Genomic DNA, 18,772 nt, shown 5'->3' with positions numbered 1-18,772 from the left:
TAAGGCTAAATATTTTAGTATACCATCTCACTATTTCTTACGGTACCCCATGACCTTCTGCAGAACCTTAGGGTTCTGTGCAACCCCGACTGAGAATGCATTCCAATATATGAATGATCGAATTGAGATATCGCATGCAGCCCGGGACGTAGGCAAGAGGCCGTACAAGAATGTTGAAATTTAAAGTTAATTTTGAAGTTCCATAACAGAAAAATATTTTTAAATTTTGCTTTTTTTTATATTCTTATAGCGAAAGATTCCGCTTTTGATTCAAAATATAATTAGGCTATCATTAATTTTGGCAAAGGCAGCCACAAGAAATTTGTTAAAGATTTGAAGGGGAAATTGCCTACTTCAACACAATTTTCTTATACAAACAATTTTCGAACAGTTAGGTTTAAAATGAATACAAGCTGTACATTTGAAATCAAAATTAGCAAGGATATTCTTAATGGATATTTTTGACAAAACAAGAAAAAAATCACTGAAAATGGAAGCTTGTTCAAAGCTAAGTCAAACCGTTTATATCAATAAAGGGTAAGTCAAGAGCAAACATAGAAACCGAAACCCTAAAAGCTAAATTTTGGTAGCAATATATATAGATCCAGGGATGTATACAGGAATTTTTTTTAAGAGCAAGGAATACTAAAAAACAAATCCTATTCGGCAATTTGAATAAGAAGTACCAATAAATTCGATGAAATTTAGGATGCCCCCTACGCATGTGCATGTATACATTGAATGAACTTGCTTTTTATGTTGCTTAATTAAAAAGAAACTTTTTCCACAAAACAAGTTTTTCAAAGGAAAGTAAAGAGCACCATCATTAAGCCAAGAATGAGCAAAAATAAATTCAAATAATCTTCCAAGAGTAAAAGTACCAAAAACCACTATCAATAAATAAATAAAACTCAAAACGAGTGGGCGTGGAAGGGGGCTTAGTTGGCCTCCAATCACTTTCGACTATTAAAAAGGGCACTAACCCTTTCAATTTCCAATCGAATGAGTCCTTTTCGAAGTGTCTACGACAACAAATGGTCATCTCAAATTGCATATCAGATACATTTCGGGGAAATACAAGGTGTGCGTGTTGGGGAGGGGGAGGGGGGCTACCCACACTCCGATCACTGAATCTCAAAAAAGGGCACTAAAACTTCTGATTAGTAATCCAATGAGCCTCCTCTTAGGTTTATACGATCACCCTTTCTATATAAACCTATATTAACTTTCAACCCTTACCTGAGGGCTGTAGGGGGTTGTCATCGTCAAATAGATAATTTCCAGATCTTTCAACTACGTTGAACAAAATGGTTATCTCAAAATTTTGATTGGATGTGTTTGGGGAAATGGTGGGCGTGAGAGGGGAGTTAGTTGCCGTCCATTTTTGACTATTAAAAAGGCCATAAGCCCTTTCTATTTCCAATCGAATCAGTCTTTTTTGAAGTTTCTACGAACCTCCTTCGATACGAAGTGCCCTGGTGTAAAACATAATATATATATATATATATATATATATATATATATATATATATATATATATATATATATATATATATATATATATATATATATATATATATATATATATATATATATATATATATATATATATATATATATATATATATATATATATATATATATATATATGATTCTACATTTTTACATGCACAGTTTACTTTATTGCCCCCCTCCCCCCCTACTGATTCCTGACAAAATAAGGCACAAAAATTGTTGTAAATACAAATCCAGCCTCTCCTCCATTAGGGTTCTATTCTACAAGGAAGAGTGAGAAGCAAGGAAAAATATGCAAGAGATAGAATACATATTGTACAGTTCCTCAAGAAATACAATGAAAACTGATCTAGTTGTTTGAAAACATTCCACGTATGAGCATTAGACATAACATTTCAAGAACAAACCTAACAAGTTGCTCACACAACAACACTTCTACAAGTTCAAAGCCTATAAGGTTTATCAGTATAGAAACAAAGGGTATCATTATTATTTCTGGAGTCAGAATTTATCCTCCACAAAAGGAGAAAGACCTAATTTATTTTGTCGGTTTGTGAAAAAAAAAATGAAAAAAAAGAATATCAAGATTGGGAAAAAACGCATAGGAAAAAGATGCACTAAAAAATCTCTAATAGTTAATCTTATAAAACTTAGTGCCAAATTGAGCTAATTAACCATAGATTTTGTTTGCTTTACTTTCAGTTTAGCTACGACAAGAATTTTTATGCAGTTTCTAGAAAAAAACAAGAATTTTATTAGATAATAATAGTTATTAAAAATATTCCAGGCTAAACATGCACACATGCAATAGGGGCAATTTTATAAAAGCAAGGCAAATTATATAAAATCCATTGGCAACAAAAATTCCTGGTATTTACCACGAGGGTTTGGGGCACAGGCCAGAGGAGTCTTCCTTCCATAAGTTCTTGAAGAGACGTGTCACATGTTTTATGGTGTCTGTTATGGGTCAGGAGTGCCAATTCTCGAAAATGTATGCAGAAGGGCAAAGATTTTTCTCGATTTTTTTTATGAAGATACACTAGAATATACTTTCCAAAATAAAAAACAAGTAGAAGGGCAAAGATTTTTCTCGATTTTTTTCTATGAAGATACACTAGAATATACTTTCCAAAATATAGAACGAAGGGGGCAGCTTCACTTACCTCGGTAGTTTTATTAGTGAAGACAGTTGGAGCAGTGAAGATGTTAAAAGTAGAATAGCCAAGGCTCAGAGTAATTTTTGACAGTTGAAAACAGTTTTAAAGAATAGGAAGATAAGTCTGTGAACCGAGATTAGAATATTGGAAGCTACAGTGATGACAGTGGTCAAATATGGTTTTGAAGCATTGGCGCTCCGAAAAATGAAGGAAGATTTGCTAGATATTTTCCAGAGAAATTGCCTACAGATAGTTTTGGGTACCACACCGACAGCCTGTATTTGAAACAGTGTTGATACGAAAGAATGCTTCAATCTTGCTTTATAGGGCTATAATAAAAAAAGGATTGATATAGCGAGGGCACTTTCTGCAGATGAAGGATAAAAGCTAGCCAAAGATTGTCCTTTTTGGCCAACCGTCTAGGGCTAAACAAAAAGCAGGTTGTCCCCAGTTAGGGTGGGAGGATGTCGTAAAGAAGGGAAACGAGAAATTTCTGGGAGGGTGTAAAGAGGGAGGCTTTGAATAGATTAGGACGGAGGAAGATCATGCGTAGCTTTATTGGCCTTAGGAGGCTTGGTGCTCAGTGAGTTGTTAGTAATAGCCTAGTAGTATAAGTATGATAATATTTATGTAATAAGCACTATTAAGATCTCAAACAGTTCCAACTTTTAGACCTTACAGTTAAAATGTCAACCTTTGACGAATATTTTTTTTTCATTGTCATAAAAACAAAACCATTAAATTATTTAAAGCGAGCATCAAACTCTGTACAAAATCAGAATCGAAAAAACAGCAAAGAATAAGAAAGAAAAAAGACGCTAAAGTTAGTCTATTTTTGGCACAGCCTATAAGTAATACTTATTTTCATTGGGGTCAATTGTGCAGAAAGGGAAGTTCTCAGCTGAGGCTTGGCTCTTAGTTAGGACATTAAAAAATGTAGATTTCCCAACATTTGGTATGCCAACTATTCCAACTTTGAGGTTGGTGCCCACTCGACCAATTAGAGGTTTCACTTCTGGAGCTGATTCCTTTTTGGGTGGCATTATTTAAGCCCTGCAAAGGATAACAGATTTAGATAAAAGCAGCTATGAGGTATATTGAGAAGTATCATGGCTCCTGTTTCCTGCTTGACCTCCAAAAAAAAGCTGTTGTCCATAATTTCCAGATCTTTCAACTATACTGGACAAAATGATTATCTCAAAATTTTGATTGGATGTGTTTTGGGAAATGATAGGCGTGGGGGGGGGGCTGATTGCTCTTCAATCACATCTAATTTAAATTTAAAATCAAATGAGCCCTTTTTACAGTTTCTAACCCCCCCCCCCAAAAAAAAAAAATAATAAATAAATAATACACTGTGCCCACGTTGTGCTTTACTCATGCAGTGCTATATTACTGCCTATGATCCAGGGGTTGCCTATTCATCTTGTCATTTTAATAACATCATTTAGCCAGTTTCAAGCATATTATTGTCTTTAAACAATTTTTTTTTTAGTTTTTTTTTCCTGTTTTTTCTTTTTGCCCTTGAAATATATATATATGCACTTGTGATACTATTTTTTTTTTTTTTTATAATTGGCTTATTACCTTAAATCGCACTTGCAGGCGATAGGATGAATCCTGTGTCTACCAGCTTCAGGGATGATGTCAGTCCTCTGTGGGGTCCCAAGCAGTGGTCCATGGTTTGTTGAGCCACTCCCTATCCACTGATGACTTGAATGCTTCCATGCTGGTAGATGTCACTGTTTTTTCACTGCGCGAGTTCCACAAGTTGACAACTCTATTTGAAAAGAATTTGTTCCTTAGTCTGGTATTTTCTCGTTTCTGGAAAAGCTTATGGCAGTGACCACGAGTTCTCTTTGAATTGTCCAGTTGGAAAAGGACAGGAATGGTATCCTCAGTATTTAGAAGCTTGTATGCTATTATCACATTGCCTTGTTTGCGGGTATACGTTAGAGATGGTATTCTGAGCTTTACAAAAAATTAAACAAGAAAAACAGTTTTTAATTTCTATAAAGCAGTGAATACAAAACACTTCATTAGACAAAAATACTCCAAATATTTCGGCCCCACATCCGGGAGCCTTTCTCAACGGAAAAAAAAAATTCTTACATCAACATAAAAAACATACTAAACAAACAAAAGAAAAAATATAAATAAATAGGAAAAGAAAACTCACATATTAAATAAACAATTCCATTCACTGGCGTATAAACAAAATCGACTGCTTATATTGATTGGAAGGCGCGTTCCAATCAATATAAGCATTCGATTTTGTTTATACGCCAGTGAATGGAATTGTTTATTTAATATGTGAGTTTTCTTTTCCTATTTATTTATATTTTTTCTTTTGTTTGTTTAGTATGTTTTTTATGTTGATGTAAGAATTTTTTTTTTTCCGTTGATAAAGGCTCTCGGATGTGGGGCCGAAATATTCGGAGAATTTTTGTTTAATTAAGTGTTTTGTATTCACTGCTTTATAGAAATTAAAAACTGTTTTTCTTGTTTAATTATTTGTAAATGGAAATGCAATGTGGTCTAAGAAATTATTCTGAGCTTGTTGAGACAAGATGGATATGGGACATCACAGAGGCCTTTAATACATTTTGTTGCCCTCCTCTGGACTGATTCCATTGCTGCTTGGTCAGTCTTGTTGATTGGGCATGCAAAACACATTCAAAATTCTAGCCTTGGTCAAACTAGCCTCTTATACAGCTTAGTAACAACACTTGGAGATCTGCTAGTTAATGTTCTTTTGATTAAGCCAGGTGTTTGATTAACCTTTGTAATAGTTTCTTGTGCATGAATATGGAAATTCAACTCGTCATCTACCAGGACACCAAGATCTCTCTTTGCATGGCTACTGGAAATAGCCTTGCAATACCCATCACTACAATTCATATGGTACTGAGTGTGTGTGTTTTTCTTACTAGAGTCTTGCATTTTGCTGCATTGAATTCAAGCCTCCAAATATTAGTACAGTGAGTGAATGCATCAAGGTCCAGTTGTGTTTACTCAATATTTTCTGCTGTGTCTGCACAACCAACAAGTTTTGAGTCATCAGTATGGAGGCTTACTTTGCTATTAAAGATTTTTTAGCATCATTTCCATCCCTTCCAAATATTTTAACCATCTGTTAGGAATGTTTTACCCACTCTACCACATCCTTATTCACCCCAATATCTTGGAGCTTGATTTAAAGTCTTTTATGGCAGACTTTGTCAAATGCCTTTGCCAAATCCAGTAATAAAATGTCAACAGGGAACCCCTGGTCCAGAAGAATGGTGACATAATTGTAAGTATCAATCAGGTTTGTTTCAACCGGCTGATCAGACTTAAAGCCATGATGAGGATAGTTAATTGGTTTTTAAGTGTTTCAAGATTGCAGTGCTGATAATTCCTTCTAGAAGCTTCCCAACTGCAGAGATGCTGCTTATTGGCCTGTAATTACTTGCATACTCTTTGCTAAAACCTTTGTATATGGGGGTTGTATGTGCTGTGCACCAATCTTGTGGGATACACTTTTCATCCAGAGATTTCTGAAAAAGTAGAGCTAGTAGTCCCAACAATTCAACATACAATTCTTTTAGAAGCCTTGGGTGTACACCATCAGGTCCCACTGATTTATTTGGGTTCAGCTTTTTAGGCGTGTCTGTAAATCAAACTTGTTGACAGCTATTGAGGGCATAGGGGTTACAATGGTATAGGTAGGGGGTTGGAAGAGGGACATTATCAAGCAGAGTAAATACAGATGTGAACTTCCTATTTACAGCATTGGCAATTTCTTCTGGATTTTCTACTACACAGTCATTGACTTTTAGTTGTGTAATCAAGTGTCTGCCAGGTTTATGGGCTGAGGCATAATTCCAAAAGCATTTTGGATTTAACTTGCCTGGTGCTGCTATAGCCTCCTTATACTGTTCAAATAGCTTCCTGGATTGGTTTCTGACTTGACTTCGTGCCTTGGTATATTTTTTAGTTATTCTTAGTATGTATATTCTGCTTATAAAGTCTCCAAAACTTTTTTCTTTTTTTTTCTTGCTCTCCTTATTTCTTTGGTCATAAATGGCAGTGTTTTAGGTTTTTTGAGCCCATCTTACTGTAGTATTTTTGTCTGAGACCTCTGGCACAGTATTTTCTTTATTATATTCCATGATTTGTCAAAGTCATCCTCAGTGATAAAGGACCAATCACACCCTCCCAACTCTTGCCTCATTAGATGGTAATCTCTATACACATTTTTTGTAGAAACTGATTTTTCAGGATAAAGTCTAAGGGAACATTGTATAGCAGCATAGTCTCTTACCCCAAAGGGCAGTACTGGGGCTACATTTAATAATGCTTCATGATTGCTTAGTATTACAAGGTCCAATAATGATAATGGCTAGTACCTAGTACATCCTGGTACCTAGTTGGAAAGTTTACAGCTTGGTAAAGTAAATTGTTTGCTAGGCACTCAAGAAATGGTTCAACTGATTTCTGTCCAGAGTAGCTGCAGCCATCTGTCCATTGAATGGAAGGTAGGTTAAAATCCCCAACTATGAGAAGGTTTCCTGTCAGTGCAATTTTTCTTTCAATTGATTTTACAACTTCATAGAGAGACTTCTCTAAATTAGGGGAACTTGGACTTCTGTAAATTGTACCAACATGAATTGGTTCACCATTGTATGTGTCATCTGTGTTTTATATACACTGCAAACTACACACGACCAGGGGCACCAAATGTGGGAAGGGGCATTTGCCTCTCCCCTTTGGATTCTGAAAGAAACTTTTTTGCTTTTGTTTTTTTGTCAAAAAATACTGTTTTGAATAGTCACTGAAAAAAAGCCTTCTTCCTATTTGAAAATCCATTTAGTTTCCTCTACTTTTTTTTATGAATTAATGCCCCTGTTGACAGCACATACCTGAATTGCTCCATGTATTATTTACTATACTTTAAATTTGCAGCAAATATTTTTGGTTTTTCACACAGATGGTAGAACAAGATAAAGAGGCAACATGAGGCAAAAACAAGTTAGTGCACAAGTTATCTCAAGATGAGGCAGTGATTATGAATTAATCTCTACTTTCGGTCAAAATGAGTAAATATTAAATGATTTAAATATATCACCAAACTAGTCTATAACCTTCTGCATCTCAAGTTAAAGCAAACACAGCAGATATTTCTGAATATACTCATGGAAATTTGGGTAAATTTTCTGATTAATGTAGTGCTGAGATTCCTAAGAAATAGACACACTTTAAGATTTAGAATTTATCCTGTATCCAAATATAACATTCATTTGCATAGGGAAGAAACCTTCCCCTAGCCCTTTAATGTCCAAATGTATACCCTGAACTACATATATATGAAAAGAATTTGCCATTATTTTGAGAAACTTTGTTCTAGCTACAAATACTGTGGCTAACCAATTAGTGTTGCCCCCCCCCCATCTTACCCTGTGAATATATATTTTTTTTTAGTTACACTAGGTTTATTTAAAAAAAAAATAAGTATACATCATCGATTCCCTCAAGCATGCTTGTGCGGGAGAAAACCCTCCTAATAAATCAATAAACCCCCCCCCAAAAAAAAAAAAAAAAAAAAAAAATTAGAGCTCAACTTACGGGACCCGAAAACCAACGAACCTCCAAACAACACCCAACAGAATTATAATATTTATAATCATATTCAGCTGCAACTAAACCCTCCTCAAAAACGTAACTTTAACTGGCACAGAAAAATCCATCCAGAATATACACATCAAAACAATGGTTTTTTAGCAACTTACAAAGTTCCTGCAAACCCCCAACATTCCTCAAATCCTCTGGCAAACTCTCCCAAACTAGCAGAACAACATGGCGAATTGAAAACCTAGACCTAGACGTGACCATAGCTGGTCTTTGCACCAACTGAGAAGATCATGTCAAATGATTGTTAATAGTAGACGCAAGACTAAACATTCCTGAAAAACTTGATGGTAACTCTGAAGCTAAATATTTAAACATAAACAGAGCATTATAGAATACGCATATTCCTGCCAACGGTAGAATTTTATACTCACGGTAAAGATGCCGTGGTGTTGCATTTTTAAATGCCACTTCTTGAATCTGCCCTGTCAAAGATTGACCTGTAATTTCCAAGATAAGCCTGAAGCTAAATTGTGCATTTGTTATTAGCATCCACTGTACATGTTTAGGGGTTGGTCAATTCTGAAGGAAGCATGCTAAATAAATAAAAGTATTAGGCCTACCATCAGATTCCTTAATGTATGATATTCCCAAATATCATCATTGCTTTTCTGATATTACACGTCATCTACCCCCTCCCTGATGGTCCAACTTTTAGCCCTAAGAATAAATTTTTCTATGAATTGAATTTTTGTCATATACCATAAGTTCTTTATTGACATAAGATTTTCTATAATCTTATTTTCTTATAATCTAGTTATGCCTAGGACTGTTTATAATAGGATATTTACCAATATATTATTTCAAATGATTTTAAATAGTGGAAAGCAATGGAAGGAAACGTGATAATCTTATTAGAAAGCATACTCTATAGTATAAAGAAAGAATTTCATTATTTTTCTGTTTTAAATTCTTTAAGTTTGGTTATAGCTTAGAGGTAGTTGAGGATGTCAATCCTTATTATGCTTCATGATGACATTTGTAAGAATGACTTTCTTGTCTGGATGCTTATTACTTCCTGACTGAGTATTCAGCAACCTCCCAATCAAACAGGAACTGTTGATGTAGCTACTCTTTGTCAATTTTGTGCTTAAATTATGAGTTGATTCAGCAGAAACTGTGTCTTCTGAAAGCCAGTTCCATAAGTTGGCAACTCTCTGGCTGAAGAAGTTCCTTCTCTAGTGGAACAATAATGCTTTGAACATCCTCTAGTCATGTGATGCAAGGGGTTGGCAAAAAGAGCAGGAAGGGTATTTTCAGTTCTACATTTATGGGCAGAAATCTCATCTATTTCTTTTCTCCTATAAGTAAGTGTGAAAAGTTTAAGATGGTGCAGACATTCTTCAAAAGGCATTGCTGCAGTCCACTGGTCATCTTAGTTGCTCTGTGCTATACTTTTTCCAGAAGTTGTTTATCTTTATTTAAAAAAGAGGATGACAAAGAAATGCCAGCCTCAATTCATGGTTAAACCAATGCCTTATGCAATTTGATGAACACTCTAGGATTCTGGCTTTTTTAGTTTAGTGATCAGATGCAATTGCATGATTGATAGCTTCTCACTTGAGTTTACACTCTCTCAAGGACCACTCAGCATCCAACCTTTGTTTAAAAGTGTTAAAAGGTTCAGCAGTAACTATGTCTTCAGATAGTTTATTCCAACTGTTGATGATTCATGAGGAAAATAATTGATTGTGATCTCTGGATAGGGTGGGCTGCTTAACAAGTTTGGCCAGTGACCTCTGGTTCTTGAATTAGGACCAACAAAAGGAAATAATGCTGAGTGAGTATTAGCCTTCATTAACTTATAGGTTAGAATGGTCACTTATGGGTCACCTCTATTTCTCCTGTATACAAGCGTTGGGAGTTTCAGCTTAGCTAGTCTTTAAGGGTAGGAGAGCTCCCACATGCCAGATATCACTTTGGTGGCAGGTCTCTTCATGTCTTCCTAAACTTTAACATCTTTTTTGAAATACAAGGAGGCTAGAGACATTCTGATTTTGAGCTTTGGATGAATAGGTCCCTTATACAGAAGAGTGATGACTTTTGGGGAATGAATAGAAAGGGTAAACTTATTTAGTCCCACAGTTGAACTACCACTGGCAGCAAACTTCTTAGCAAAGGTACTGAGTTTTAGTTCATTGTCAATGGTGACTCCAAGATCATTGTCAAATGGTGACTCCATTTTTTACAGAGAAGAGTGGGTGGACTGAGAGAAAATAACAGTGACAAGGATTCATTTTACCCAAAAATGATATGGCACATAGTAAGTGTTTGACAGTGAATGGGATGGCCTTCTGCCTATTGACCAAGCAGTCCAAGATTATTTTGTAGAAGGACATGATCTTCACATGACAAGGCTGGTCTGAGAAGCTTCAAGTTGTCAGCATAGTGTCAGTTACTGCTGATAGTAGAATGAGCAGCATTGATAAAGATGTTAAATAGTGTAGGACCCAAAAAACTTTCCCTGGGGAACTCTACTCAAAACTTGTTTAGAAGAATACAGTTGCAAGAGCCATCAAATAACTGAACACATTGAGATTGCAGGTAAAGAAAATCAAGGAGCCAGAGCAGGGATTTCTCTTCAAGCTTGACTGTACATAGCTTAATTGCAAGTTGCTTGTGACAAACTTTGTCAAAAGCTTTAGAAAAGCCAAGCAGAATCATATTAACAGGCACCCCAGTATGAAGTAACCTAGTGATTTGGTCATATTATTCAAGGAAATTGTATCAGTAGACCTTTCAGAATAAAAGCCGAGCTGTGAGCGCTGCAAGAGATTATTTGCTTCAAGATGTCTAATAACTGCAGAACTGACTATTCTTTCAAGAACCTTAGCAACCACTGAATTTGTGCTAGTAGGTCCATAATTTTCAGCAAGGTTCTCTAGGCTAATCCAGAGGTTGTCAGGAATGATTCAACAATAAGTTGAATAGCCATCAGTGCAATTATTAGTAATATGGAGGAGACCATTTTTGAGAATAATATTTATGAGAGACAATTCACATTCTTTAAGGCAAGGTGTACTAGGCCTTCATTAGTTTCTTACAGTCCATATTACTTGAGCTTAACCCTTTCTGTCCAAGTGTCCTTGTACAAGGCAAGCTTATAAATCTCTTCAGTTTCATGGACTTGCAAAAGAGCAACCAAGCCAGCCATCTGTGGGACAAAACATCAACTTTAGAACAATAGAAAAACCACCCTTAGGTGATGTTTCACTTCTGCTTTCAGTTTTATTGAGTAATCAAAGGAAGTGGGTCAAAATTGGTCAAAAGGTATGTTCTTTTTTTAATTTTGCTGAGAGGTGGAATGGGGCCAGAAAGTTCTACAAAGAATCAGAGCTGATGTTGAATCATTGTCAAGGGCATAGGATTTTTTTTTCTCAGCCATTCTAAATCAGGGACAAAGTTATAGGACTTGGAAATCCCCCTGCCTTGTACAAGGATGGTTGTACTGAGTGGGTATGTTTATACTACAATAGGAATAGGGCATGTAAGAGAGTGTCTACTACAATCTGGTCCAGGAATTATAGATATAAAGCAATAAATTCAAACAGATTTCTTCTCTTTTGCTCAGGCCTTCTTCCATTCTTTTCTTGGTGCCTATGATAGAACTTCTCTTGAATATGCATGTCCAGCTTGGCATCAAGGTTTGATGAAAGATCAATCAGATAGAACTGAGATGATACAAAAAGGAACTGTAAAAATTTTACTCGGACATAACTACTCAACATATGATGATGCACTAAAACAACTCAACTTAAATTCACTTGATAGCCATAGAAATAAGTTCAGTGGCAGATCCAGAGGGGGTGCATCCCCCCCCTAACATTGTCTAAAGTAGTGTAATTTACTTAATTAACACAAGTTTGTGTTAATTAAACTTGCTCCTAATGCAAGTTTATTGGATAAACCTGTTCTCCCCCCCTAAAAAAATCCTGGATCTGCCCTTGCATAAGTTGACATATTGGTTTGGACTAAATTGTTTGAATTCCCCAGCTCATTGTGGTCTACTAACCAACCTCAAAAGCCCCCCTACTCAAGGACCAGTCACTAGACTCATAAAATAAAAATAAAAAAATAATTGTCCACAGTTAAAAGACAAATAAAAAAATAATTGTCCACAGTTAATGACTTACCCAGCCTCTAGTACCAAGAGCAAATCATTTGTCCCTTATTTTACTTGGTAATTTAATAATCTAACCTTAACAAATATTTAATGTTTGATCCAATTTATTTCAGGTATTTGCCCGTGGGTGCTTTTGAATGTACCAACCATTTATATATTTAATATTCTGATATATTCTGTATAAAGTTTATACAGTAAAGTCTATACTATATATGTTCACTATTTTAACTGTGAAAATTGATTCTTGACATATATTAAATTTTTTATTTAATCATTCTATTGACCTTCCTTGAAAACTTTAATTTATTGACTTGCTGCTTTAATTTTTCATGTTTCTATATATTCATTTTATTTTTTTATCCTTGTTTTGGTTCTTTTTTTGTCATGACATGCTTATGTTAGCTCCAGCTATTGTAGTGAATAAAATATATTCTATTCTATTTTCTATACATATTTCATTACAGCTATGGAGGATGAATACAAGAAAATGAGATTACAGAAGAAAGCAGCAGGGAGACTTGACCATCAGCATGCAGTGGAGCTTTTTTTTAGCTGCCAGATGGCAATGTCACTGACCTAGAAGAGCTAGAGGAATCAGATGGCAAAGACAAATGGTTCCCTAACATGGATGACAATAAATTGCTTTATGAAGAAATGAGACATCTAGTTGATGAAGTAGCTGAAGATAGGGATATCCCTGGACCTGCACCACCTTTTCTTGAAAGTAACTTGCTGGAGGGGACATCAGAAGATCAATCAGAGGATACAAGCAGTTGTGCACCATATTGCTGGAGATATAAGGATTACAAGCCATACTTAGATGGAGATGTGCCAAACAAATCTCACTTCAGTGTTGCCCAGTCCTTATGACTACTTCAGCTCTTACTTCACTGAAAAAGTTTATGAGACCATCATGGTTGAAACAAATAGATACTGTAATTTGAAACTGATTTGTGGTGGTTGCTCCTTTAAACATGTGATAGTATCTTAAGTAGAAGTTTTTTACTTGTTCTTTATGTGAAGTATTTCTGTCCATTGTCCTCTACACAGGGAAATTTCACCTTCCAAGCTACAAACTTTACTGGGACAGAGACCTCAGGTATGATGGCATAGCATCCAAAATATCTTGGGATTGCTTTCAGTTCCTTCTTGTCAACCTGCACTTTGTTGACAACTCAACAAGCAAGCCAGTGGATGATCCAGAACACAACAGGCTTTTCAAGATAAGACTAATGATCAAATGATCAGGCTTTTCAAACTAAGAAGCCTAACTAAACAACTTTATGCACAGTACGAGTCCAAGCTAGCTGATGATAGTAAGAATAACCCAAAGAAGTTCTGGAAGTATGTATCAAGTAAGGACCATAGCAGACGGTCAGTAAAAGCACTCAGTACAGATGATAGCAAGGAAGTGACCAACTTGAAGGACATCACCGAACTCCTCAACAGGCAGTTTGCGTCGGTTTTCACCAATGAACCAGATGGTCCTCTTCCTCATAGTCCACCATATGACATCCCTAACCCAATGCCACCTATTCTACTCTCCCCCCCTGTCGTCCAAAAGCAACTTGAAGTGCTAGACGTCAATAAGTCTGCCAGTCCTGATAATTTGCACCCAAGACTATTGAAGGAGCTTGCCAAAGAAATTGCACAACCACTATGCAATATATTCGAACTGTCGCTTGACTCAAAAAAGGTACCCAAAGACTGGAAGCTGACCCATGTCACCCCAATATTCAAGAAAGGTGACCGCACCAAAGCCAAAACTACAGACCCATCAGTCTGACCTCAGCGGTGGCAAATACCCTTGAGCGGATTGTGAATGCTGATATTTTGACACATCTCCGTAATAATAATATACTTTCCCCCGACCAGCACAGATTTCTGCCAGGAAAATTGGTTGAGACCAATCTCCTTGAGACATACAGCACCATAACAGATTACCTGGAGAAAGGAACCCCTGTGGACCTAGCCAAGGCTTTTGACAAGGTACCACACAACCGTCTCAGATTGAAACTTTCAGCAGCAGGTACCCACTCGGACCTGGTCGATTGGATCATGGACTTTCTGACTGGTCGGAGTCAGCGGGTTCCACTTTTCACAAATAATAGCAATAAGGTCTTCTCCGAACCATGTGATGTTGTAAGTGGAGTCCCCCAAGGTACTGTCTTGGGCCCTACCCTATTCCTTATATACATCAATGATATGATGAACAGAACAGAAAACAACATCACTCTCTATGCTGACGACTCCAAGCTGTTTGGACCTGCAAACCAACAAAGTCTGCAGCGTGACCTTCATAAAATCCAAATGTGGGCACAAGACTAGCTACTTGAATTCAACACATCGAAGTGCAGTGTCCTTCACTTTGGAAGCAACAACCTCCGTCACCAGTATAGCATGTCCGATCCCAATTCACTGGCTAGCTTAGTAATAAAGACAAGTCCCGAAGAAAGAGATCTAGGAGTGTTGATAGATGAACAACTGAAGTTCCACGGCCACTGGCAACAAGCAGTTTCAAAAGCAAATTCAAGTCTTGGTCTCCTCAAACGCACTATAACCAGCCGCTCCCGTACAGTCTTTCTAAGGCTCTATAAGGCTATAGTTAGACCCGTTTTGGATTTTGGTGCGTGTCTCACCTCCTCTTCTTATAAGAATGATACCAGTCTAATCAAAGGAGTTCAGAGACGTGCCACAAAGTGCATAGCTGGCCTACAAGATCTCCCATACAACAAGAGACTGGAACACATGCAGCTGCCAACACTCGTCTTCAGACGCCACTGTGGTGATATGATGCTGACCTACAAGTATAACGCACAACCAAATAACCCCCTCTTTACCAAACATTCAAGTCAGCACAATACAAGAGGACACTCACATAAGCTGTCAAAACGTTTTGTTAAAACACGAATGCGGCAACACTTCTTCTCCGAGCGTGTTGTCAACGATTGGAATAGCCTTCAAGCTGAAACGGCAACTGCACCTACAGCTGCGTCCTTCAAGTCCAGACTTGACAAGGAATGGAATAACAAGCCATGGAAATATGAGTGGGACTGTCCGTCCCACTCAGCTACTGACTGATGCCAACTTTATCATAATGAGTGTCTTGCTAGGAGGCTGATGCCGCTTGTCATACCCAACCATCTTGCATACTCAATCTGAAGTTGCTGTTGTGCGGCGGTGTCAGCTCTATACCACTGAGAATGGTCTTTACAGGCCATACCTACCTTGTGGCCACCACTACCGAGTGGGCTTAAATTGCATCTCTCCAGCAGACCTCTCCTACGGCGTGTCACTGGGCCCTAACACAGTGACGAATTTTTGCCATCGTTTACCCGGAGCACAACAGATCCAGTATGGACCTTAATTTGCTCCGAAGTGCGAATTAAGGTAATTAAGGTAAATATATCCTGCAAGCCATCATACAGCTTGAGCATGAAGAGTGTCACAACATAGATGAGCAGGTCATACCTTTGATGGGCTGCTCACATATGAAGCAGTACTTAAACAAGTACTTAAGCAGTACCAAACAAGTGGAGATTCAAAGTTTTCATGTGAGCTGGAGCTAGTGGGATAGTTTAAGACTTTGAAATTTACAAGTGTTGCTGTAATGTAGCTCCTGGAGACTTTGGACTTGGTGGTCTGGTTGTACTAAGGTTGATCAAAGACTTACCACCAATGAAAGGCTTCAAAATTTACTTTGACAACTGGTTTGCTAGCATGCCACTAGTTGTCCACTTGAAGTGGACCAGATATGATTGTGTGGCAATACTCTCAAAAGACCAAGTCAAAAGTTGTATGGTCATTGATGAGAAGGACTTGAAAAAAGGAAGGAAGAGGAGCAATTGATTGGAGAGTCAAGACTTGCAATGATGTTGCTGCAGTCTGTTGGTTCAATAATAAAGCTGTCCCTCTAGCATTGACCTATTGTGCAGTTGAGCCTAGGGATACTTGTCTGAGGTGGGACTCCTCAAATAAAACTCAAATCAAGATGGTGTGTCCTATGATTATGAAACAAATACAACAAGTATATGGGTGGTATTGATTTTTCAGATATGTTGATTGCCTTGTACAGAACCTAAATACAGTCAATGAGATGGTACATGAGAATCTTCTACTACCTTGTTGACACTTTGATTGTCACTTCTTGGCTGTTGTATAGAAGGCACTGCAGCCAACTAGGAACAAGGTCTATGCCATTGCTCTGCTCCCAATGCAAGATTGCCTATGAGCTTGGCTTCTCCCTAGCAAAAAACACCCAGTTTGTCTGTCCTGTGAAGATCCAAGTGCTCCTGTTGCAAAGCAAACCAACCCTCCCAATGTTGCAGCTGCCCCAGCTTTTATCTGTCAGGATGGCCAGGGACACTTTCCAAATGTGGATTAGGGAACAGCTTTGCTGCAGAGTCTGCAAGAAGAAGACTTGCATGAGATGTATAAAGTATATGGACTTGCCTCTGTGTTTGGAAGTCAAAAGGAACTGTTTCCTTGTTTATCATAGTAGAATTTGTGTATTTTTTTTCCTTTGCTTTTATTAAAACATATCTGAACAAGAATTACTTGCTATTTTTTTTTTGGAAGAGTTTGAAAGTGCTGAAGGGTTTTCATAGAAAAATGCTCAAATTGAAAGAAAACTCTACTCCACCAAGGACAAACATCCTCACACAAGGAAATTCTGTATCTTTGTTATTTCTTGTTCTAGAATTCTGAAATAGATATGGAATTTTTTTACACCAAAATACTCTTTTGAATGATTTTTATCTAGCCTACTGTATATCTTAATTCAGTACTCAAAGGGTTAATATGAAAATATATATACTAGGGCTTCATTCATGGTTGCTTAAGAAAAGCAACCATTATGTTTGGGAAGTGTCCTACACTAAAATAGGGAGTCTAATAGCCTAGTAACCTAGCCCACTGCCAGGAGGGACATCCACCATATGGCTAATATGGGAGTAAACTTCATTTGTGATGCAAATGAATGTTATATTCAGATTGAGGATGTAATTATAGGTATATATTTGCACATTAGGGGAGTGGGGGTATATATTCTGTGAATATATAGGTCTTAGAAAATTCATGAATTTCTTAGAAAAACGGTAAAAACCAGGAAAGAAATGAAGATAAAGGCTCTCCCCTGCAAAATGTGTTACCTAGGATTATTGTGCATATTAGGGAGTAAGAATTGTTTTCTTAATATGTTTCCATATGTACAGCTGGACTCCTAGGCTTAAAATACTGGTTGGCCAGTTGGCTAATTTAAAGATTTGTATATAGGCCTATATAGCCTACACTGTGAAATTAGCCATCTGGTGGTATCCCCTGCCAGGAGCAACTCTCCAGCATTTTTATCAGGGGAGGGGGGGAGAAGGGTCCATAACTGGATAGTCAAAAGGCATGGGATGTAAAATATTATTTTCTCCATATTATTGGGGAGGGGCAACTGCCCCCCCCTGCTTTTATTTTTATAGCATGTTCCCTTTGGAAGAGACAAACTACTGAATCTTAGCTGATGCCACTATTACTTATCAGTCTATTTGATATAATTAGCATCATATTGCCTAAGCTATGCCTAAAATTTTTAAACTAGGCCTAGCCTAGTGACATACAATCCTTAGAGTATAAAATCTAGTTTATGGATTATATAATGGTTATTCGGGTAATATAACTGTTGAAATTGTTATTAGCTGTCCAGTTACTGGCTATCTTGCCATCAGCCACAACTAGGCTCAACTTGTTTCCTTTGGACTATAGCCTAGGCCTAGACTTCTTTACTTTACCTTAGCATATATTCAAGAAATTTGACTCAATTCATTTTAAAAGATATTAATTCCTATTAAATTTCGTTAACATAACACATATTATTTTGTGTAACAGCTTCTGTGTTCTATTTAAGAAAAGCAATATCCTTAAGATGTTTTCTTACCACGTGTCAAGGAATCTTGAAATTTGGCAAGCAATGAAAATGATGCTTATATATATTAATTCAAATCCTTGAAGACAAATTTGAAAATCCCAGAAATTAAAACTTGTGAAAAAAAGGTGATAATTAACTTTTGATATAAAAGTCATACATTTGAAGCTTAAATTAAACTGTATATTTCACAAATGAACCATAAGCATTGCATTTTTTGAAATTGAATCTCGTAATAAATAAAACAGTTGGGGCTCTTTTCTTCTTGATCACAAATTATGTTGAACTGAATTATATTAGCCAGGGCCAAGTAAGGCTTTTAGTGTTATTAATTAAAGAATTAAAAAGTTTCCGAAAAAAAAGTTTTCTAACGAAAAGTAAAGGCCATAATAATTC

The 18,772-nt window shown here is 36.8% G+C and overlaps 1 protein-coding gene across 1 annotated transcript in view; it reads right to left on the bottom strand.

The window, feature by feature from the left end:
* The window catches only part of LOC148947499 (obg-like ATPase 1), a 105,095-nt gene extending 86,681 nt beyond the window's left edge, over window positions 1–18,414 (bottom strand). Inside the window, exons 1-2 of the mRNA XM_089095283.1 lie at window positions 18,389–18,414; window positions 3,535–3,725 (exon numbers count right to left, since the gene is read on the bottom strand). Coding sequence (XP_088951409.1) covers window positions 3,535–3,715 — 181 coding nt within the window. The 5' untranslated portion in view covers window positions 3,716–3,725; window positions 18,389–18,414. The remainder of the gene's footprint in view (window positions 1–3,534; window positions 3,726–18,388) is intronic.
* Between the last annotated feature and the right edge of the window lie 358 nt (window positions 18,415–18,772).

Source organism: Artemia sp. Qi Xiang Cuo, chromosome 10 (assembly GCF_049724085.1).
Source record: "Artemia sp. Qi Xiang Cuo chromosome 10, ASM4972408v1, whole genome shotgun sequence".
Classification (NCBI taxonomy): Eukaryota; Metazoa; Arthropoda; class Branchiopoda; order Anostraca; family Artemiidae; genus Artemia; species Artemia sp. Qi Xiang Cuo.
The sequence above is the reverse complement of the archived record's forward strand: the minus strand, read 5'-3'. Positions and strand labels throughout refer to the sequence as shown.